Source organism: Cervus elaphus, chromosome 11 (assembly GCF_910594005.1).
Source record: "Cervus elaphus chromosome 11, mCerEla1.1, whole genome shotgun sequence".
Lineage (NCBI taxonomy): Eukaryota > Metazoa > Chordata > Mammalia > Artiodactyla > Cervidae > Cervus > Cervus elaphus.
In genome coordinates this window covers 66,287,890-66,312,930 of record NC_057825.1, presented here as the reverse complement: position 1 = coordinate 66,312,930, position 25,041 = coordinate 66,287,890, and the positions used below count along the sequence as shown (strand labels likewise).

General features: G+C 34.5%; 1 protein-coding gene across 5 annotated transcripts in view; it reads right to left on the bottom strand.

Annotated features, from left to right (window-relative positions):
* CCDC88A (coiled-coil domain containing 88A) overlaps positions 1 to 25,041 on the bottom strand; it is a 113,800-nt gene that overhangs the window by 53,053 nt on the left and 35,706 nt on the right. For all 5 annotated transcript variants that reach the window (XM_043917982.1, XM_043917983.1, XM_043917981.1 and 2 more), the window contains exons 7-12: positions 23,435 to 23,575; positions 18,242 to 18,414; positions 8,006 to 8,087; positions 5,875 to 6,033; positions 3,771 to 3,917; positions 435 to 579 (exon numbers count right to left, since the gene is read on the bottom strand). In XM_043917982.1, the coding sequence (XP_043773917.1) occupies positions 435 to 579; positions 3,771 to 3,917; positions 5,875 to 6,033; positions 8,006 to 8,087; positions 18,242 to 18,414; positions 23,435 to 23,575 (847 nt within the window). The remainder of the gene's footprint in view (positions 1 to 434; positions 580 to 3,770; positions 3,918 to 5,874; positions 6,034 to 8,005; positions 8,088 to 18,241; positions 18,415 to 23,434; positions 23,576 to 25,041) is intronic.

The following is a 25,041-nucleotide window of genomic DNA, read 5'->3' as shown; positions in this document are numbered from 1 at the left end:
CTACATATTCACCAAAGAATATTCCCATTACATTCTGATGTCCTACTTAGGTTTGTCTACAGTCAAAGAACATGTTGACCCAGTAAATATGACTTTTCTGTTCTATTTAGTAGATGGTTATATCTCTCAAAATACATGAGTAAACTGATACCCCTGCTTCTTGGGATATTAACATGAAATAGTGCCTAAACAATGGACCGAATGTGTTACTGCACTCAAAGTTGAACTGCAAGACACGCAGAGATAAGGATCGAACCCAGGATTGTGGAAATTAATATATTCTTCTGTGAAATCTTATCTAGGGAGATATCTGGCCTTTGAGACATTTCCAGTCAAGGAAAATAAAGAACAGTAAGAAAATATCCAGAAATGTAAGCATAAATACAATGTCATTTATTCATTCAATCATTTAAATAAAACAGTATCAGAAATACCTTCAGAAAGTTCACTAGTTCTGGATATTTGTTCCAGTTCCCAGCCAAGATGTAATGATTCATCCATACTTTGCTTCTGTGCCATTTCCAAAGTCATATTTTCTTCCATTAATTCTTCAATCTTTTTTCTATCCATATCACGTTCCTTTTTTATTAGCAGAGTAGGGAGAGAAAAGAAAGCTAAGAAACAGTACAATTTCAAGCTAATATCATATTACTTTATAACTTTCAATTATCAGAAACTGTATGAGTTAAATTTTGAGTTCCTTAAAATTTTCACAATTTGAAGCTCTTGATAATAATCAATTATAATTATTACTGCTGGTCATTAAACTGATCAGCTGTCTGACCTCCTTTTAAAGTGATTTTTGGTTTTTTGTATTTCCATACAAATTGTGAAATTCTTTGGTCTAGTTCTGTGAAAAATACCGTTGGTAGCTTGATAGGGATTGCATTGAATCTATAGATTGCTTTGGGTAGAATAGCCATTTTGACAATATTGATTCTTCCAATCCATGAACACGGTATGTTTCTCCATCTGTTTGTGTCCTCTTTGATTTCTTTCATCAGTGTTTTATAGTTTTCTATGTATAGGTCTTTTGTTTCTTTAGGTAGATATACTCCTAAGTATTTTATTCTTTTTGTTGCAATGGTGAATGGTATTGTTTCCTTAATTTCTCTTTCTGTTTTTTCATTGTTAGTATATAGGAATGCAAGGGATTTCTGTGTGTTAATTTTATATCCTGCAACTTTACTATATTCATTGATTAGTTCTAGTAATTTTCTGGTAGAGTCTTTAGGGTTTTCTATGTAGAGGATCATGTCATCTGCAAACAGTGAGAGTTTCACTTCTTCTTTTCCTATCTGGATTCCTTTTACTTCTTTTTCTGCTCTGATTGCTGTGGCCAAAACTTCCAACACTATGTTGAACAGTAGTGGTGAGAGTGGGCACCCTTGTCTTGTTCCTGATTTCAGGGGGAATGCTTTCAATTTTTCACCATTGAGGGTGATGCTTGCTGTGGGTTTGTCATATATGGCTTTTATAATGTTGAGGTATGTTCCTTCTATTCCTGCTTTTTGGAGAGTTTTAATCATAAATGAGTGTTGAATTTTGTCAAAGGCTTTCTCTGCATCTATTGAGATAATCATATGGTTTTTATCTTTCAATTTGTTAATGTGGTGTATTACATTGATTGATTTGCGGATATTGAAGAATCCTTGCATTCCTGGGATAAAGCCCACTTGGTCGTGGTGTATGATTTTTTTAATATGTTGTTGGATTCTGTTTGCTAGAATTTTGTTAAGGATTTTTGCATCTATGTTCATCAGTGATATTGGCCTGTAGTTTTCTTTTTTTTGTGGCATCTTTGTCAGGTTTTGGAATTAGGGTGATGGTGGCCTCATAGAATGAGTTTGGAAGACCAATGGAACAGAATAGAAAGCCCAGAGATAAATCCACGAACCTATGGACACCTTATCTTTGACAAAGGAGGCAAGGATATACAATGGAAAAAAGACAACCTCTTTAACAAGTGGTGCTGGGAAAACTGGTCAACCACTTGTAAAAGAATGAAACTAGAACACTTTCTAACACCATACACAAAAATAAACTCAAAATGGATTAAAGATCTAAATGTAAGACCAGAAACTATAAAACTCCTAGAGGAGAACATAGGCAAAACACTCTCTGACATAAATCACAGCAAGATCCTCTATGACCCACCTCCCAGAATATTGGAAATAAAAGCAAAACTAAACAAATGGGATCTAATGAAACTTAAAAGCTTTTGCACTACAAAGGAAACTATAAGTAAGGTGAAAAGACAGCCGTCAGATTGGGAGAAAATAATAGCAAATGAAGAAACAGACAAAGGATTAATCTCAAAAATATACAAGCAACTCCTGAAGCTCAATTCCAGAAAAATAAATGACCCAATCAAAAAATGGGCCAAAGAACTAAACAGACATTTCTCCAAAGAAGACATACAGATGGCTAACAAACACATGAAAAGGTGCTCAACATCACTCATTATTAGAGAAATGCAAATCAAAACCACAATGAGGTACCATTACACGCCAGTCAGGATGGCTGCTATCCAAAAGACTACAAGCAATAAATGCTGGAGAGGGTGTGGAGAAAAGGGAACCCTCTTACACTGTTGGTGGGAATGCAAACTAGTACAGCCACTATGGAAAACAGTGTGGAGATTCCTTAAAAAACTGGAAATAGAACTGCCATATGACCCAGCAATCCCACTTTTGGGCATACACACTGAGGAAACCAGATCTGAAAGAGACACATGCACCCCAATGTTCATTGCAGCACTGTTTATAATAGCCAGGACATGGAAGCAACCTAGATGCCCATCAGCAGATGAATGGATAAGGAAGCTGTGGTACATATACACCATGGAATATTACTCAGCTGTCAAAAAGAATTCATTTGAATCAGTCCTAATGAGATGGATGAAACTGGAGCCCATTATACAGAGTGAAGTAAGCCAGAAAGATAAAGAACATTACAGCATACTAACACATATATATGGAATTTAGAAAGATGGTAATGATAACCCTATATGCAAAACAGAAAAAGAGACACAGAAATACAGAACAGACTTTTGAACTCTGTGGGAGAAGGTGAGGGTGGGATGTTTCAAAAGAACAGCATGTATACTATCTATGGTGAAACAGATCACCAGCCCAGGTGGGATGCATGAGACAAGTGCTCGGGCCTGGTGCACTGGGAAGACCCAGAGGAGTCGGGTGAAGAGGGAGGTGGGAGGGGGGATCGGGATGGGGAATAAGTGTAAATCTATGGCTGATTCATATCAATGTATGACAAAACCCACTGAAATGTTGTGAAGTAATTAGCCTCCAACTAATAAAAAAATTAAAAAAAATAAAAAAAAAAAAAAAATAAAAAAAAAAAACAAAAAAACAAAACAAAAAAAAAAAATAAAGTGATTTTTGGGAACACTGAAAACACTTCTTCATAGTCATTATATTGTTCTATTCACATAACAAATGACTTCTGATCCAATGCTAAATTTTAGAAATAGTTGTATTCCTACAGTCTAAAGAAATGTTTACACAATAGCTTATTAGGGTTTTCTGAAAAGAAATAGAAAAATTAATAAATAACACCGCTTTGTAATAAAGGCAGAAATTTCTACTACTCCTGAACTTACATAAAATCAGGAGCATCTAACTTATTTAGTTCTCACTTTTCTGTTAAGACCTTAAGGACACTAGCCATCCTTATCACCATAGGGAAATCAGATGAATCATAGAATTCTTACTTAGAAGCTACGTAATGGATCTACCTTATACACTTACCATTTCCATATCATGCAGTTTAGCCTTCAGTTGTAAATTCTCTTTTTCTAATTCATGTAATTTATCAGAGCGAGCTCGAGTTCCTTCTAATTGGTCTTCCAACATGGTTTTTGTTTCCAATAAAACTTGATTGTCTTCTTTTAATTCCTATAAACATTTCAAGTAAGCTTTATTGGTCACAAATATGTTAATACAATAATTTTTAAAGTTCTGAAACACAAAAATTCTTTGTTGAAAAATAAGACATTAAGCTATCTTTATCAACAGGTCTATGCAAGAGTAAAGGTACTGAGTAACAAATATAGATCAGTTCAGTTCAGTCGCTCAGTCGCGTCTAACTCTTTGCAACTCCATGAACCACAGCACGCCAGGCCTCCCTGTCCATCACCAACTCCTGGAGTCCACCCAAACCCATGTCCATCAAGTTGGTGATGCCATCCAACCATCTCATCCTCTGTCGTCCCCTTCTCCTCCTGCCTTCAATCTTTCCCAGCATCAGGGTCTTTTCCAATGAGTCAGCTCTTCGCATCAGGTGGCCAAAGTACTGGAGTTTCAGCTTCAACATCAGTCCTTCCAATGAACATTCAGGACTGATCTCCTTTAGGATGGACTGGCTAGATCTCCTTGTAGTCAAGAGACTCTCAAGAGTCTTCTCCAACACCACAGTTCAAAAGCATCAATTCTTTGGTGCTCAGCTTTCTTTATAGTTCAATTCAGTTGGTTTCATTTTATTTCCCAGAATTTAAATTATTATGTAAACAGGGAAGGGAGATGGGAGGGAGTTTCAAAAGGGAGGGGATATATGTATACCTATGGCAGATTCATGTTGAGGTTTGACAGAAAACAGCAAAATTCTGTAAAGCAATTATCCTTCAATAAAAAATAAATTAATTTTAAAAATTATGTAAACAAATACTCATTACTTATATTAGGATGAGTAATACTACTATAATTTCACATGAAATTGTCAGGGTATATAAAAATTCCTAAGTCACAAGGATAAGGAACTCAGTATAAGTAGTCTTCTAGATATTTAAGATGCAAATCTACAGAACTGGGGATTAATTTATTTAATGAAATAGATTTAAGTTTCTCTCTACTTGAAAGTGAAGAGTTTGGGGTTTTGAGTAAAATACCAAGACTACAATCAATATTCAAGTAAATCATATACCAAGGCTTTATCAAAAAATACTTTACATAAACATCTTAAAATTCCTATGTATGTTTTGAAGACATGTTCACAAATCTATATTGCTAAGTTATATGCCTGCCATTTATAAGCTGGCTAAGAGAAAGTATATTAAAACAATGGCACACATGAGGACCCCTGAATAGTCCCACACATGCACCCATTTAAAAAAGTATAAAAGAATTAACAAGCAGCTTATCCTTGCACTCTATTGGGTCTGTTTTCTGGTAACATTCAGGCTAAGTTTTAACTTTCTCTTACAATGTTTTCACTTGATATTGTAAACTCCTTCTTTCTTATCCCATACTGAAACTGATGAAAATCTCCTCTATTTACAGACAAAGAAGAAATCACTGAGAAACGAAAAAAGAATGCAAGAAGCAAAGATTTTCAAATTCTTGCTATCAAACTCAACTTTATGTAACATAGAATTGCGACCATTAAAAAAGAAAAATTTGTTTTCTTCTAACTTGTTTATATAAAGAGACAAATGGCATTGGGCAGGTGAAGGAAGAGAGAGGAGAAGAAGAAGACAGATACTGATTTTGCTTTCATTGATCCTAATTTAGTATTCTGAGTTGAGCAGCAATCAGAAGTATGCTTTGCATTCACTTCTAGGCATGGGTTTAAAATTAGGAGAGGCATATATACTTTATTTTAACTTCAAAGTCTTCTCTACCTATAATTAAACAAAGGAATGAAATAAAACCTCCAACGAATAGTGTCCAAAAATCCCCTTTTACAAGTCTAAACAATATGCTGATCTACCATAAAATAAACACCTGATGGTATTACAGTTTGCTCAATGTTTCAAGAGTTCTTTACATTTATTAAAGTGCATTTTAAATGCATTTTGAAAAAATCGTAATACTTTTAAAGAAAAAAATTGTGAATTGTTTAAATTATGCAACATACCTCAACTCTTGCCTTATAAAATTCAATATCATGTAGTCTCTCTTTATATCTGCTGACTTCACTTTCAAGCTTATCAACTCTGACGGCCTTCTCCCGAAGTGCATCTAATTCATCTCGATACATTCTTGCAGAACGAGCATCAGAAAGCAAATTCATGTTCTAAATATAAACACATACTACTATTTAAAATATTACTCTCTATTTTCAAATTGATAATGCTTAGGTTGTGCAATCTGATGAATTTACAAAAAAACCCCAATGACTTCTGTACTTTAAAGTGTGAATTTTTGTGGGACGAGGAAGCTGAGCAATTAAGGTGACAGACTGCTAAAAGTGTGAATTTTCTGGTATAAATATTACACCTTAAGTAATTTTTTTTTAATGGGGATATATAAAGTCTTTTTTTAAACCAAGATTAAGAAGTATTTTTAAAATATACACTTCTATACAAATATAAAAACACACGCATACATACAAGTTTTTATGTATAATGTTCACTACTAAGATTGTAAAAAATATTCAGGACATTTTAAAATAAGTAAATCTCTTAACATAACTGTTTGCAATGAATTTAAGGTAAAAAGCTAACTTCAAAATACAAGATAGTAAAAATACAGATGAGGCAAACTACTACAAAAGTTGATCATTAGTTACTTTAGAGAAATGTTTCTATCCAGATATGTTACCAAAATCCTGCTGAGTTTTTTAATACTTCCACATGAATGATAACTTGCATATAATTAGTATACGTCTCTACATCATTTGAAATAAATATTAAAATTCAAAATTTAAAAAGTCCTCCTGCAATCCTTTGAATAACAGTAATTGAAAGCATGATCCAGAGACATGTGTGGGTCCCTGAAAGCCTTCTGGGGAGCTCATCAGCTCAAAACTATTTTCATAATAATAATAAGACAGTACTTGCTGTTTTCACTCTCATCCTTCCATGAGAATACAGTGGAACTTTCCAGAGGCTACACAGATGACATGTTATTAACTTAACAGACTGAATGCAGAAACATATGAGAATCTGGTAGTCTTCAATTAAGGCAGGCATTAAATAAAGAGATTTGCAAAAATATAAAAGATTACTATTATTCTATTTTTTTTGTTGTTTTGTAAAATAATGGTTATTTAGTTACCATATAATTTTTATGTTAACATGGAATGGGTTGAGTATTATTTTCAAATGAATTAATAAATATTCTTAAATTACTAGTTGAAATTTCAAATACAGTAAATTCCAGTAAAGGGATTTCACATTAAATAATCCTCATTAATTTTTAAGAGTAAAGAAGGGTCTTGAGACAAAAAAAAGATTGAGAATCACTGTTTTAGATGGAACACAAAAAAACCCTGCTACCGAGCAGTGGAACAGCACCCACAGCACATCTAAAACTAAAGGTTATGATCCCTAGATTCATTCACCAAGAAAGGTCCCAGATTTATGATCCCACAAGTGAAGCAACCCTGGAATTTAAAATGGCAGGTTAGGGAAAGTAAGAAGAAAGAAATTTTCCAGCCTTATCCCAATCTTAATCATTTATGGCTTAAAGAAGACCTCTTGCACTACCTTCAAATGAAAACAAAACATTACAGAGTAATTAAAAGAAGCAAATTCTTAAACAGTCTTAGTTCATGATGAAAAAACACAAAGCTTCAGAAAAAATAAAGACATTTTAAAAAGTATAAACTCTGAATCTACATGGCAGAAAATGTGCAAAATGAAAATGCATTCTATTCTATGGAAGTTAACATAAAGAACCATAAGAGAGCAGAGACCTAGGGAAATATACATAAGCAGCACAGTTTTAGCAGTAGGGGTGTTCCAGCTGTCAAGTCACAGAAGCCAATACATAAAAAAAGGGAAACCTGGAACTGTCCTAGTCCTAAGAGGTTCCCTGGAATCTTAGCAAGGTTTGAATAGCACACTGATAGAGAAAAAAGAAAACTCCGAACTTCTTTCCAGCTTTGATTTCTAGTTTTGGCTCTGGCATTTCTGAAGACAGAACACTGAAAAAGTCATTACATTTCATTAAACCTCAGTAAGCAATAAAGCAAATGTTGTAAATTATAAGGAGAAAACTCAATTTCCAATTGATCTTATATAATGAAAGTTCCAGGTACAAACCTCTTGCTGCAGCCTTTTTAGCTCTATTTCCATTTGCTCTAGTTCTTGTTTACAGTCCAACAATTGTTCAGTCTTTTCCTCCCTTAAATGCAAAAAAAATTTATTAAATAAAAAACTTTGTGCTTTGAAAACTATGATCATCTGAGTATTATCATTATTAAATATCTATTTTAACATAATATTGGTCATGACCTCAAGCTGGGGAAAAAGAAATTAGTATTATGAATTTATATGGTTGGATGTCATCAGACTCACCCTTAAAGTTCTCCAAATGCTAATAACCTCAATGACTAATGTCCTCATAGTTCATAATGTAGTTTCTTTTTCTTCATCTCTTCTGTCATTTCCTGATTTCTATCTCCTTACTCTCTCTCCCTCTCTGTACAGTCACAGACAAATTAGCTGGAAGAGTTCTTAAGCAAGGCAATACTAGCTGGGTCTGAGACTTTAAGGGTCTCCAAACTATTTTCAGTATTTACAATGACCTAAAGAAAATAATACAGTGCCACACAGATATGTAAAATCTTTGAATCTCTATTCGTTTCTACCCTGAAGTCTGGACACTTTTGTATTTCTCCTAATACACTTTTTTCTTTTTACACTGTGTTCTTTCTAACTCCCATTTTCTATCTCTCCTTTAGAGCCAAGCTCCTCAAAGTAAGTCTCCACTCATTGTCTCTACTATCCACCTTCTGTTCTTAAATAATTAAAAATAAATGTTCATTATGTAGAACAATCTGCTTTTGACATCTCATATGTGCTTATATTTAAGTTTTTTCACCAGAGAAAATTTTTATTGAAGTATAGCTGATACACAATGTTATATAAGCTACAGGTTATTGTGATTCACAATTTTTAAAAGTTATACTCCATAAAATATTAGCTATATTCCTTGCATTGTACAATATATCCTTGTAGTTTATTTTATACATAAGTTTGTACCTTTAATCCTCTACGTCTATATTGCCCCTCTCCACTCCCTCTTCCCACCAGTAATCACCTGCTTCCTGTATCTATAAATCTGTTTTTCTTGTTACAGTCACTAGTTTTATTTTTTAGATTCTACATATAATTGGCATCATATAGCATTTGTCTTTGTCTTTGATTTATTTTACCTCGGATAACACCCTCCAAGTCCATCAATGTTGTTTTATTTATTTGGCTGCGTTGAGTCTTAGTTGCTGCACGAGGGATCTTCATTCCATCACGCAGGCTCCCTAGTTGTGGCCTGAGGGCTCTGGAGTGCACGGGCTAAGGAGCTGCAGTGCACAGGCTTAGCTGATCTGTGGCATGTGGGATCTCAGTTCCCCAACCAGGGATCAAACCTGTGTCCTCTAGATTTCAAGGTAGATTCTTAACAACTGGACCACCAGGGAAGTCCCATGTTTTTAAAATAGCAAATTTTATCCTTTTTATGACTGAGTAGCATACCATTCTCTCTCTCTCTCTCTCTCTCTCTCTATATATATATATATTCTCTATACATCTTCTTAATCTAATCATCTGTTGATGGACACTTAGGTTGCTTCCATATCATGGCAAGTATAAATAATGCTACTATAAACACTGGGGTACATGCATCTTTCTGAACACCACATTAACAAACTGATGAATAAAAACCATATGATCATCTCAGTAGGTGCAGAAAAAGCTTTTCACAAAACTCAATACCTGTTTATGATTGGAAAAAAAAAAAAACTCTGCAGAAAGTGGGCACAGAGAATAATAAACTCTATATATGACAAAGCCAGAACTAACATCAGACTCAACAGTGAAAAGCTGAACACATTTCCATTAAGATCAGGAACAAAAAACAATGTCCACTCTTGCCATTTTTATTCAACATAGTCCCAGCCACAGCAATGAGACAAGAAAAAGAAAAGGAATCCAAATTTAAAGGAGGAATAAAAACTGTCACTATCTGCAGATGACATACTACAGATGAAACTGAGCAAGACTCTGTCAGGTCCTTCCAGGTACAAATCTTTTTTGTCCCCCATTTCTTGTAGGAAATAGACTTCATTCAGCATTCTGACTCCCTGAGATCTAAAGGGCAGATTCAAACAGCTGCTACTCACAGAAGGAAGGGAATGAAGAAACAAAGGAGTAGCTGAGGAACAACAGTCCAGCAATAAAGCAGGGTTCTGGTTCTTCCTCAAGGAATATATGTAACAATATCTTTGAGCTTTTCTGCAGGAACTAAGGCCTCCAACTCAGGTGGAGAATGGTGCTCAGACAATGTGCTCAGCCTGAAGCACAGCTTCAGAGTTGGTTTTTGGACACAAGTCCGCCTTCCCTCTAGGTTGCTGGCCTCCTAAATAAAGCAACCTTTCTTTTCCAAGCAATAGTTCTCTCTTAAGTATTGGCTTTTGAGCATCAAACCTAAGCTCAGCAACAAAGATAGAAAATCCAAAAGATGCAACCAGAAAACTATTGTTGGAGTTTATCAACAAATTTGGTAAAGCTGAAGGATACTAAATCAACATACAGAAAAATCTGTTGCATTTCTACACACTAACAATGAACTATTAGAAGAGAAATTAAGGGAATAATCCTATTTATCTTCACATTAAAAAGAATAAGATACCAAGGAATAAATCTACCTAAAGAGGTAAAGGACCTATACTCAGAAAACTGCCATATGCTGATGAAAGAAACTGAAGATGACACAAACAGAAGGAAAGATACACTGTGTTCTTGGATTAGAAGAATTCATACTGTTAAAATGGCCATACTATCCAAGGCAACCTACAGATTCAATGCAAACCCTATTAAAATACCAATGGCATTTTTCACAGAACTAGAACAAATAATCTTAAAACTTGTATGGAAACACAAAAGATCCAAATAGCCAAGACATTTGTGAGAAAGAAGAACAGAGATGGAGGAATCATGTGCCTCAATCATATAGTTGAGGCTGTACTACAAAGCTCCAGTAATCAAATACAGTATGGTACTGGTCTAGAAACAGACACATAGATCAGTGGAACACAATAGGAAGCCCAGAAATAAGCCCATGCACTTAAGCTCAATTAATCTACAACAAAGGAGGCAAGAATATTCAATGAAGAAAGACAGTCTCTTTAATAAGTGACACTGGAAAAATTGTGGACAGCTACATGTAACAGAATGAAATAAGAACATTCTCTAACACCATATAGAAAAATAAACTCAAAATGGATTAAACACCTGAATTCAAGACTGGAAACCATAAATTCCCAGAAGAAAATGCAGGCAGATACTTTTTGACATAAATTGCAGCAATATTCTTTTGGGATCAGTCTTCTAAAGCGAAGGAAATAAAAGCAAAAATAAACAAATGGGATCTAATTAAACTTAAAAGTGTTTGCACAGCAAAAAGGAAAAGATAACTTACTGAAAGGGAGAAAATATTTGCAAATGATATGACTGATAAGGAGTTAATATCCAAAATATATAAACAGTTCATATAACTCAATATCAAAAAAACACACAACCCAATTAAAAAATGAGCAGAAGATCTGAGTAGACATTTTTCCCAAAGAGGATATGCAGATGACCAAAAGGCACATGAAAAGATGCTCAAAATCACTAATCATCAGGGAAATGAAAGTCAAAAACACATTAATATATCACCTTACAGGTGTCAAAGGACTGTCATCAAAAGGAACACAAACAACAAACACTGGTGAGGACGTGAAGAATAGGGAATCCTTGTACAGTCTTGGTGGGAATGTAAATTGGTATAGCTGCTGTGGAAAACAGCATGGCAGTTTTTCATAAAACTAAAATCAGAACTACCATATGACCTAGCCAATTCCACTCCTGGGTATATATCTGAAAAAAAAAAAAAAAGCAAAATGCTAATTTGAAAAGATACATGCACATGCTTGCTTTTGTTGTTGTTATCTATTTACTTATTTATTTTTGGCAGTGCTGGGTCTCTGCTGCTGCACAGGCTTTTTTCCGCTAGTTGCCGCGGGCAGGAGCTCTTCAGTTGCGGGCACTACTCTTCAGTTGAGATGCGCAAGCTCTCATTGCAGTGGCTTCTCTTGCTGTGAAGCACGGGCTCTAGCGCACTCGGGCTTCAGTAGTTGCAGCTCCCGGGCTCTAGAGCACAGGCTCTGAGTAGCTGTGGTACGTGGGCTTAGTTGCTCCACAGCATGTGGGATGTTCCTGGATCACAGATCAAACCCGTGTCTCCTGCACTGGCATGTGGACTCTTTACCACTGAGCCACCAGGGAAGCCCTGGCTTATGTTTTTTTTTTTTTTTAGAAACCCATTTTTAATGGAAGAATATTCCCAGTGACAGAGGAATCATAATTTACTCATTAAATGGATTCCAATTTTCACTGTAATGAATGATGTTTTGGCAAATAAAATCATTATAAATAAAACCCTGTATATTTTAGGATAGATTTCTAAAAGTATATTACGTGTTTAAAGGTTCTTGATATTTACTGTCAAATTGTCTTGCAGACAGGTCACTATCAATTCATAATGCAACCAGCAGAGGATAAAAGTGACTGTACGTGAAACAATTTAACAACTGAAAAATGCCGTTATTGTTCTAATTTAAATTTATTTGAATATTATGAAAGGCTAGTTTTCTTATTGTGCCATTTAAATTTCTTCTGATGAAAAGTTACTACAATTTTGTAATATATACGATACTTCTTACAGATACTTCTTTGCAAAAAGTTAAACGCTTTTTTTTGAGGGTGGGGGACTGCACCACATGGCCTGTGGGATCTTAGTTCCCTGAACAGAGACTGAACCCAGGCCCTCAGCAGTAAAAGCGTGGAGTCCTAACCACTGGACTGGCAGGAAATACCCTGTTAAATGCTTTTTTAAAAATTAAAAATAAATTTTTTTATTGTGGTGACATATATATATATAACATAAAATTTAAATTTTAACCATTTTAAAATGGTTAATTTAAAATGTACATTTCAGAAGCACTAATTACATTTACAATGTTATACTATCACCACTACATACTCCCAAAACTTTTTCATCACCCTGTTGTGAAATTCTATACTCTTTAAGCAATAACTCTCTAATTTATTTTCTATCTCTCAATTTGCCCATAAAAGATATTTCATTTAAGTGGAATTATTAAAATTTATCATTTTATCTGGCTTATCTCACTTAGCAAGCTGAGATGACTCATCTCATGGCTCATTCCATGGCTCATCCATGTTGCAGCAGCATATCAAAATTTCATTTTTTATGGCTGAATAATAATCCACTGTGTGCCCACAAGCACATTTTGTTTATCTGTCCATTTGTTCATGGCCATTGGGTTGTTTCTACTCTTCAGCTGTTGGGAATAATGCTTCAGTGAACAATGGCATGCCAGTATATGTTTGAGTTTCTGTTTTCAATTTTAGTGGGATATACATACGTGTGGAACTGCTAGATTATATAAAAATTCTATATTTAACTTTTTGAGGAATATTCTAACACTTTTAATACACTTATTTTTTTCTGGATGTTTACATATTTAACATTTTTTAAATACAAACAGAACAACCACTTTTGTGCAAAATTCTTCCCCACCAAGAGTATATTAACACATACTCATGTAAACTCGGAGAAGGCAACGGCACCCCCACTCCAGTACTCTTGCCTGGAAAATCCCATGGACGGAGGAGCCTGGTGGGCTGCAGTCCATGGGGTCGCTAAGAGTCAGACATGACTGAGCGACTTCACTTTCATGCATTGGAGAAGGAAATGGCAACCCACTCCAGTGTTCTTGCCTGGAGAATCCCAGGGGTAGAGAAGCCTGGTGGGCTGCTGTCTATGGGGTCGCATAGAGTCCGACACGACTGAAGTGACTTAGCAGCAGCAGCAGCATCTAGACTAGTTTCTTCATCGTGATTTTGCTTTTTACATTTAGCTCTTTAATCCATCTGAAATTCACTTTGGAGTATGTGAAGTATGAGTTTAATTACTGGAATTTCCAAAAGAGTTACCCAGGAGGATCTTCACTTACTAATAAAATAATCCCTTTTTGCAACCATTTGACCATTCTATCTACAGTGATGAGGCTTCCATTCACATCTTCCCACTGACACTATTTATTACAGTCAGTCACTTATTGCCGAATCCAACACATTATTTTCAGATCTTTGAGAAACTTAATTCATGCCACTCTTCTTAATAAGCTTCTCCTTTGGTTTCCATGACTCTACACTCTTAGGATTTTCTAGTTCTCAATATATTAACTCTCTGATTATTTTGCTGATCTCATGTTTTGTGCCTATCTTTTGGCTAACAATTATCAAGTTCTCATTATCTGTGCCACACACTTGTGCTACGCATTTTACACTCTGCCAAGCACTTAATCCTCACAAGAACTCTAAAGAAGTAGTAGCTCATGACTGCAGCTTACATTTGTTGAGCACTTATGTAATACACACTGTTTACTTACATATTTACCTCACACAACAACCCTACAAGTAAGCACTAATATTATTCCCATTTAACAGTCTAGGAACCTGAATAGCCTTAGAGTTTCAGTAACTTGGCCACAGTCACTCAGTTAGGAAGTGTTGAGAGCCAGGATTCACATTTTAGAATGCCTCTAAAGCTCATGCACTTAATTATTTGCTCTACCTGTCATTTTGTATATGAAGAAACTGAGTAATGTGGGTAATAAATGGTGGCATCTACCTTTAACCACTTAAACACCTTTCTAATCTTTGTATTCTTCAGATTATATCCTTCACATTCTTCATGCTCATGGGCAGTCTGATCCATTCCAAAGGTTTCAATTACGACTTATATGCTGCTGCATATATTATTATTCTGCATGAGTATACTAATGATCCGAAATCTCTACTCTGCATCATGGGCCAGATAGTCAATTATCCAATTGATCATCTCCACAGAAATATTTCAAAGGCACCTCAAACTAAATATGTCAAAACTAAACCTGTCTTTTACCTTAATAGTATTCCTCTCTCTTATGTTCCCTGTCTGAACGAACGGATCACCATCCAGACAGACACTACTTGTAGGAAACTAGGAATTATCCTGCAGACCCTACTTTCTTCCTTAACATCTCCTCTTCAACCTCATCATTAAAACCCTGGATCAGGCCCACACCACTTCTTGCCTGGACTTGTCCTTCAATCTATCTTTACAATGACACCAGAATTTATTTTTCCAATTTGAATACTCACAAAGGTCAGCTACTAGGTTGATACCTCTTTATTAAAACAGAAATCTGTTTTTAAACTGCTCTCCTATACAAAAAAAAAAAATCTTCAGTTTGGCCCCCACTGTTTAATATTCAAATTTCTCAGCACCGCATACATGACATTCTACTTATCCACTCCATCATTTTCAACTTCATTTCCCCATGTCCCTCTTTATGTTCTATTGCTTCTGTTTCTTCTGCTTATAATACCCATCTGAGCCTTAACTTAGTTAATTGCATAACATCAGGTGAAATGTTACTATCTTTATGAACTCTTCCTGACACCACTCCCTTTTCTCCCCCAAGTCAAAAGTGAATAAAATTCACTTACTCTCAACTGTGGGGTACAAAGGTTTCTAACACACCTCCAGTTTTCATGTAATTTCATGACGGACACGGAGGCCTGGCGTGTTGTGGTCCATGGGGTCACAAAGAGTCGGACACGACTGAGTGACTGAACTGAACTGATTAAAAGTTTATCTCAAAATTCAACTTAAAAATGCGCAAAGGAACTGAATAAACATTTCTCCGAAGAAGATATACAAATGGCCAGTAAGCACATGAAAAGAGACTCAACATTATTAGTCATGATGGAAATGCAAGTCAAACCTATGGTTGTAATAAAAGGGTGTATAGTAAAAGGTATTGCTGAGGATGCAGAGACACTAGAGGCCTCATACTATGCTGGTGGTGATGTAAAACGGTACAGCCCAGTTTGACAGTTCCTCAAAAGGTTAAACACAGAGCTACTGTATGACCCAGAATTTCCACAATTCAGTAAATACCCAAGAGAAATGAAAATATATTTCTATACAAAAATACACACATGAATGTTCATAGGAGCATTATTTAAATAGCCAAAAAGTAAAATAAATAAATAAATAGCCAAAAAGTAGAATACAATCCAAACGTCCATCAACTCATAAATGAGTAATCAAAATGTAGAATGTCCATAAAAGAGTATTATTCAACATCAAAAGGAACAAAGTACTGCTATATGGTACAACATGCACGGATCTTGACAACATTATGGTAAGTGAAAGAAGCCAGAAATAAAAGGCCACATAATGTATGATTCCATTTATATATATGAAATGTCTAGAATAGACAAATCTATAGAAATAGGAAGTATATTAGTGTTTTTGAGGAGCCAAAGACCAAAGGTGATGCAGTGACTGTTGACGGGTATGCAGTTTCATTCTGGGGTGATGAAAATGTCTTAATATTAGATGGCATGGGATGACTGCAAAACTCTAAGAATAAACTAAAAATCACTAAATTGCACACTTTAAAAGGTTCAATTTTTCTGATATATGAATTATATTTCAATAAAACTTTTTTTTTCCTAAAAAAAATAATTTGTGTGAGAGAAAACCCTTTGGAACCATGGGATCCATGGAGACAAAGAGAATTATTAAAGGAAGCATTTGATAGTGTTAACTATTGCATAAAAGTGAAATTTATAAGGAATTACTTCTTCTTCCATCCAAACTGCAAATTACACTTTTACTCTGTATGTCAATAAATTGAAAGCAATTATATCATGATGTACCACCCACAAGTATGCTATCAGTCTGCATGTTCTTATTACAATTATTTATTTCCATTAGGTATAAGGCAACCTAAACTATTTTTATCTAGTGATTCCACACTCCCATCACTTTAGTAAAGATCTATCTCAACAAAAACACTTAAAACAGATGTTAACAGAAGAAACCCATGAAGGGACATATTTTCAAAGGACAACAAAAGATATAGATAGTATTTGAAGTAATGCTAGTTACTGAGAAAACTTGCTATATCTGGCATTTTTATTTATTCATTAAAAATATTCATTTATATTTTCCAGTCAGCATGAGACCAAATTTTACTAATCTCTTTAAGTTGTCTGGAATTTTAATAATACTATGCTCAAGTAAATTTTATTTTAAAATCAAATTCTAATATAGTGCAAAATGTTAAATGAATTCACAGCCATCACTGCAGTTCTAATTGCACGCTTTATCTAAAGACTGAAGAAGATTGTGCTAAATTATACGGAACGAACTAGTGTTCACTGTTTAGGCTATCCATTAACTGCCAGTCAAACTAATAACAGCAATCTCTTCCCTAATTTTCATGGCGCAGCTGTTTATAGAATATCTTGGGCGTATTCACTTCAACAGATACATAATACTGCAGACATTCACAATGAAAACTGTATTTTCTTGTTTTCAAATTTTCCTATGGACTGTATATTTTTTCTACCTTGCACATTCAACCACTTTCTTAAAACTAGCTGCTTTAAACAATCAATAAATAAACTTAATTGCTATATGGTGGTTTTAAATTTAAAATCTATACCCCAAAGCCTAAATTCCAAGAAAACAAAACCTCCCCAAAAAAAGGAAAGAAAAAGCCTATAACACACAACTCCTTTGTTTTTTAAAGTGCAATATAAAAAAATCTCCAGCAGAGACTGGTTGTGTCTTTACAAGTTATTCACCAATGTGACATTTATACTGATTTTCCTGTAATGGTTTTTGAAAGTTAAATAAATATTAATTTTATCAGCACTAACCAATCCGAATATTTACCTTTTTTAAGTATGTGACTCAGGCATTTCAATTACTCCATGCAGAAGATACACAAAATTATTTTTCTGTAATACTGTACACCAAAATTCATTTACGTTAATTTTTAAAAAACTGAACTTAACAATCTGTATCAGTGGTTGTCAGTATTTTGGATTTCATGGAATGAAAAAATAAAAAAATTAAGCAGACCTCAACTTGCCAAGGGAAAACATTATTTTATAAAAGAAAGGACATCCTAACACTAGAAGAGTAGGAAGTACACAGATACAGGATAACGGGCATCCTTTAAGTTGATAAGACTTAGCATTAAGAAAACTTTATGATAGTGTCTTCATTTTGACAAATGCTGAAAACTGTGACACAGCCTAGCAACTGGGAACCATGCATCTATATTTCATAAGCCTAAAAACATTGCATTTAGGTCACCTTTGCAACCATATAAATTCAACGAGCCTTGAAAAGCAGCAACTTACAATTCCTGCCTAAGCCTTCTTATCTTGGCCTTAGCATCTGCCAGCTCCACTGACAGATGTTGTCGACTTTCTGTTCGCTTCATGCCTGGAGAACCACAAGGTGACTGTGCAGATGAAGAGGCATGGGGTAGAAAATGAAGACCATCCCGCTCTTCAGACAGTTCTACAATAGTCTAAGGAAACAGAAATCACAGAAGCACTTTTAGTATTTTACATATCAGAGAATCAAATATACAACACTAGTCACTAAGTCTAAGTATTATACTACAATATCAGAAAGAATCCATTGCTCAAAAATGTCTTATTTATTTAATATCTTTATCATTAATGGTGAACTTTTTGTTTTTTGACTATGCCACACAGCATGTGGGATCTTAGTTCCCTAACCAGGGATCAAACCCACACCCCTTGCATGGTGACTTAAAGACAGCACCGCCAGGTAAGTCCCTTAACTTTGACAGATTTAGCTGTCATTTTTTAAAAAGTTTCATTCAACAGTACATGGTTGAGTTATTCAGTAGATAACACAAGAACAAGACAATACTTTTTTCCTTTCCCAGTGTTTTAACAAAAATTAATAAATTGTGGTAAAATATATAGAACAAATAGCAACTGTTGGAAAGGCATAGAAGATTTGTTGACACAGTAAAGGAATTAAGATTAGTATGTCTGTAACTGTTCTATCCAACACAGTAACCAGTAGCACAAGAGGCTAATTTCAAGTTTAAAAAATTAAAAATACAGTTCCTTAGCGTCCTTTACTAGAACATTACTCCTATATCACCATTCGTATGCCTGAACCTCTAATCACTCAACTCTCCCCTTCTGCCCAGTCAAATGGATTATTCTTGAGTACCCTAGAGTTCCTACTTGGCCTGAAACTGCAATTAGCCTGTTAAAGTCACCCTTACTTTCTAATTTAACACTACTATGTCATTCTTTGACTATGGTTCGTTCACTCTTCGGGAAAAAACAAAAGGAAACAAATATTTATAGAACTTCTAGCTAGAGAATTTTCCAACAAGATCCCATCCAATACTATAATTGGCAATAAAGGCTTTAATCTATTTTATACATAAAGAAACTGAGGCACATATAGATTAAATAACTTAAAGTCACACACGATTATAACACAAATTCAAATTCAAGTCTGACTTAAAATGCTAAGTCATTTTCCTCACCTACTGTCAACTTTTCTATTCCTGTTCCAAGGTGATAAAGAACTCTAAAAAATACAAAACAAATAAAATACAGCCCTACTACAGAAGTTGTCATCCACTTTCAATTAAGCTCTTTCCAATGCCCATCAATTCTTTCACTGAAAATCTTGATGATTTCCTGGCAAAATTTTCCCATAAAGGCAGATGTAAATATATTCCCTTTTCTCTACATAAGCCCCCAACTGCAAACTGCTATCATAGATTCCAACAAATGAACTCTCCTTCAATTTGTCAAAGAAACAGAACCATCTGCAATAAATTCCTCCATTTTTATGCATCTCTTATTCCCAACACATATTCCTTACTTCTGTAACATTTTCAGTTTCTCTCTTCCTATTGCTTTTTTCTCCTTGTTCTTCAAAGACATACAAGTTTCTACTATCTGGGGATGGGGGGGGAAATCACATTTTCCCCTTTATAATCCTTCTGTTTCTCCCTCAATGTTACATTTTGAAGAATGGCTTGCTCACTGACACTACTTCATCTTGTCTATCTACTTAGTATGTCCAGCCCAACTCCACTGTCTCTGTGAACAGCGTTACTAAATTAGCGTTACTAATTTCCACAGCAGCCCAAGCTCAAACTTCACGGAGTCAGCTTTTATTTGCCTATTTTCTTACTGTCTCAATTATCTTTAATATTGCCTTGTAACATCTCTTGTCTTTAACAAAAGCACCTGCATACATGTGTGTGTGCCTGTGCTCAGTCATGTCTGCTTCTTTATGACTCTTTGGACTGTAGCTCGCTAGGCTCCTCTGTTCATGGGATTTTTCAGGCAAGATTACTGGAGTGGGTTGCCATTTCCTCCTCCAGGGGATCTTTCTGACGCAGGGACTGAACTTGGGTCTCCTATGTCTCCAGCATTTGCAGGCAAATTCTTTACCTGTGAACCATCAGTACCTGCATATAGTAATTACTAAATATCTGTTTCATACACAAACTAGAACTTAATTACATGCCACCTTATTTTTCATTTACAATGTGCTTTTTGAAAATAAATCAGATACAACCTTCCTTAGACTTCCTTTGTATCCCTGATGTTATCCAGCATAGTAGTGAACACAAAAAGCTGCTCAAAAATATTTAACCGAATTATTCACAAAACAGAAAACTCAAGAAAAGTACTGAAGATACATATTACATTTGAAATTAGCAGGTGGTAAAATTAAAGTATATCAACAATTTCCAGTTGTAAACAAACAGCACAAAAGATCCATGGATGCAAAATATTTTTTAAAAAGAAAGAAACCATGGGGAGGGAGGTGGGAAGGGGATTCAGGATGGGGAACACATGTAAACCCATGGCCGATTCATATCAATGTGTGGCAAAAACCACTACAATATTGTAAAGTAATTAGCCTCCAACTAAAATAAACAGTAAAAAAAAAATAAAATAAAAAGAAAGAAACCTAGTATTAAGAATTAAGAGAGTACCCAGAGGTACTTTCCATTTTGCCTTTTCTCTAATAATGGTAGTTTCTTGAGCTCAAGAACTCCAAACATTTTCAAAAAGTCTGATAGGAAATGTTATTAAGGCATACTTTTAATTTCTGAAAAGCTTTCTCTGATCCTTCCAGTCTTAGGTATTCCACTATCAGTTGCAAGTAATATCTTTCTTCTTCAAATTCCTATAGTACAGCATTTCAGAGAAGGAAATGGCAACCCACTCCAGAATTCTTGCCTGCAGAATTCAATGGACAGAGAAGCCTGACGGGATACAGTCCATGGGGTCGCAAACAGTCGGACACGACCGAGCAACTAACTCACAAATACAGTACAACATTTAGATATATGTCTCTTTTTTTGGTACTTGTCACCAACTTTTATTACAGTTAACTCACTTATTAAAATAATTTCCCTATTAGATTGTAACCATCTTTGGTTCTTCTTTGAAAGTCTGTTGCTCTCACATACTCTAGTAAAAGTTCTTACAAAAAGCAGGTATTAAAAAAAAAAAAGCAGGTATTTATCAATATACGTTAAAGAATGAACATATGATACAACAAGGCTAAAAATTTCAGGTGACAATAATTACAGAATTCATCATTAAGGAAAAGTATCAGAGCAGAGATTTAGGCAAAGGTATTATAAAGGTTAGGATCACAAGTGTTGGAGTTAGAATGGGCAAGTCACCTAACTTCTCTGAACTTTAGAATCTTCATCTATAAAATGAGATTATTGTGCAGATGTACTAAAATTAAGTACACAATAAATTTACAATACAAAGCTTGACCTAAAGAGTGACAATAAATATTTAGTTTTTAGTAAAAGGAGAACATCCTGCTGGAGTTTAGTAAAAGAAGATCCTGGCCTGGGAAGATCCTGCTGGAGAACATGCTACCCACTCCAGTATTCTTGGGCTTCCCTGGAGGCTCAGATGGTAAAGAATCTGCCTGCAATGCAGGAGACCCAGGTTCAAACCCTGGGTTGGGAAGATCCCTTGGAGAAGGGAATAGCTACCCACTCCAGTATTCTGGTCTGGAGAATTCCATGGATAGAGGAGCCTGGCAGGCTACAGTCCATAAGATTACAGAGTCTGACATGACTGAGCCACTTTTACTTTCAAAAGGAGATGACTGAAGAGATTCTTGTTTCATAGCATTAAGGAAAAAAAAAGTATAATTAAAAACAATGTGCCCAAATTATACTTTCTAGATCAAAGTGAAACAATGGTGACAAAAGATCAATAAAAACAGAGAAAAGGGCTCTCAGTTCTGACAAGGGGGAGCACCCCCTGTGGATAGCCTGTGGCTGCCCAATTCTGGCCAGGCCAACAAACGGAGGACTTGAGTGCTAGGATACCCACTTGAACTCCCAGTGTGAGTACTGCTGCCCGCCAGGATACATACTGAAAGTGTTTTTACTAAAACAGTAAAAAGATACTAATATAAAAAAGTAGATACAGCATATGGTTCAAGACTGACTGAAAATGAAGTGATCTGAGTATCTCAGGGTAGGTTTCATATACACTAGGAATGTTTTGAAACTCATTCTTTTCTTCCTTTGGTCTCACTGTCTTAAATTTTTTAAAAATTTAGCTGTTGCTTTAAAAAACATTTCTTTATTTCCTATATGTTCTTCTCTTTTAAAGCCATAAGAAAAGCTAAAAATTCCCATCAGAAATGAATATATTTTATAGAGCAATGAGAAAGCTTTTTATTCCAAAAACATCTCTAGAAATTTCTCCTATATAGTCTTTCATTAGTCCCAAGACTAATCAACTTCTCCATAAACAAACTCAAATCTGTCTCTCTCATGTAAATTGAACGACTGATCAAAGTTTCACAATCTCCAGAATGACAGAGTATTTTGGTCTGCTATTAAGAAAATATTACTCACCACCACATGCACTAATGTCTAGACTTCTCTAAAAATTATAAACTGCTCTTAAAGAATGCAACCAAAAAGTCTGGTGCAATTTTACTCCTTTTAAAAGCAAAGTGCTTTCTTAAAAGAGCTTATAATAATTCTTTTTTAAAAATCACACCTCATTATACTGCTACAAAAATTTGAGACCTTTTGTGGGACATTTTATTCAGAACACCTGTTATTCTCCTTTTATTAACACATTTTTTACAGTCTCAAAATGTGGCAATGAAACTACAAAATTAACCTTAATCAAATTCTTAAACCTTGAAAAAGCAATGGTTTTTCCACTTACATCAACGATATTTTTAGTTTTATACTGTTGCCAGAACTCTGGTTTCATACTTGCTGCCAGAACTATAGGGATGAGTTTTTAAAAAAACACAGAAGAACAAAATCAGAGTAATTTATAAAAGGAAGGGGAAAAGAAAATCAAGTGGCAATATGCTTACTTTGGGGGTCTTATGCATCCTTTCTGGCTCCTGTGTTACACAAAACACACAGCACCATGTTAACTGTCCCTAAGAAACAGACTATCAATTCTCAAAAATCTCTTACGTTTTTTGGAAAGGAAACTTTCATAATATACTAAAAGAAATTTACAAACCTCTGAATGTTCATCTCTCTCATCTATAAGCCTTTTTAGATGCAATACCATATTTTTCAAGAGTGGTTCTATTTCCTCCTGAGACATATCAGTCACTTCCATCCATTGTAGATCAAACACATTTTCCTGATTATGGGTTACCTTTAGAAAGCAAACAAAATAAATAAATAGCTAATATTTAAAAATAAATTTTAGTACATTAAGTTAAATATTATATATCCCATATAATAAAAATATGAAAAGTAAATGTCTAAAGACATTTGAAATTAATGAATGCTGAAAAAGCTTCTACTAAAAATTATTTTTGCTAAATATAATCTTTAAATGAATTTATTTTTATCTTCTAACTAAAAAATAAGATTTAATTCAAGGCATTCCTAAGGAAAGGTAATACTATTATTTCTGACAACTGCTTTAATAGAATCAATTGATCATTTCCTTAGATAAGACTAAATTAATTGTAACTGAAATCAAAAGCAAAAGTTTTTTCTAATCCCATTGCACTTTTACTCTTGAAAAGCAAAGTTTTTACAGATTCTGAGGTGACACTATCACAGCACCTTAGGAGAAAAGGACTCCTAATAAAGATTTTTAAAAGAATGGAGAAGTTATATGTGAAATATTTATTTCTTGTTTTCCATTTCTCACTGTGATTCTGATATTTTGCTTTAACTTTCACAATAAACAGAAAAATAACACTTTCAAGAATGGTGGCAAATTCAGCAACTTGTGGCACTCAACATTTATTCAAAATAAAACACAAATCACAAAGCTAATGAAACATATATATAAATGGAAACTACCAACAAAACTGTATCTTATTGCATACTAATATGCTTACTGTTGACAATATTACTGACAAGAAAGCAGAGTTCTATGAACATTAACTAACAGAAAAGATGACATATGGAACACAAAGTGATTTAAATAGAGAATATTTAAGTACAACTCTTCCCCCTTCCATTTCCTTAGTTCTCTCCAATCAACGTGTAAAATTTAACATACCGTAGTTCTAAAAACTAATAAGTACACAAGATTAAAAGCCCAAGACTAGACAGATGCAGAAATAGCAGCTTAAAAAAAGAATCTTAACAAATATTAACTTCAATTATTTGACAGTGCACATTATGCCCTATATTTAGGTTTTACATGGATGTTACAAATCACTAATGTATTTATAATTCAAGCAATATCTTCAATAGACATTCCGCTGTGCCCATTCATTAAAACAAAATCACTGGAGTGACATAATACATTACCTTAGCTCACTTTAATTTGAATTACAGGCAGTGATCCATTTTATGCTATTTCCATTCACTATATCATGCATGCTATGCTAACAGAGAAATATACATTCCTCAGATAGCACTTTCTGCCTATATCCCTATGGATAAAGTCAACAGTACATCTGTAGTCAGCACTGTGCCATTATAGATGATTCACTTAAGAAGCTATGTCTAAAGAAAAGAGGACAATTTGCCTAAAAGCAGAGTACATCTATATTTAACTTTTATTTATTCTTGCTTAAGTTATGACTTTAAGTATTTGGGGAGATATACAAATATAATGTATGACGAGTTTCACAAAAAACACATAAACATTTTATA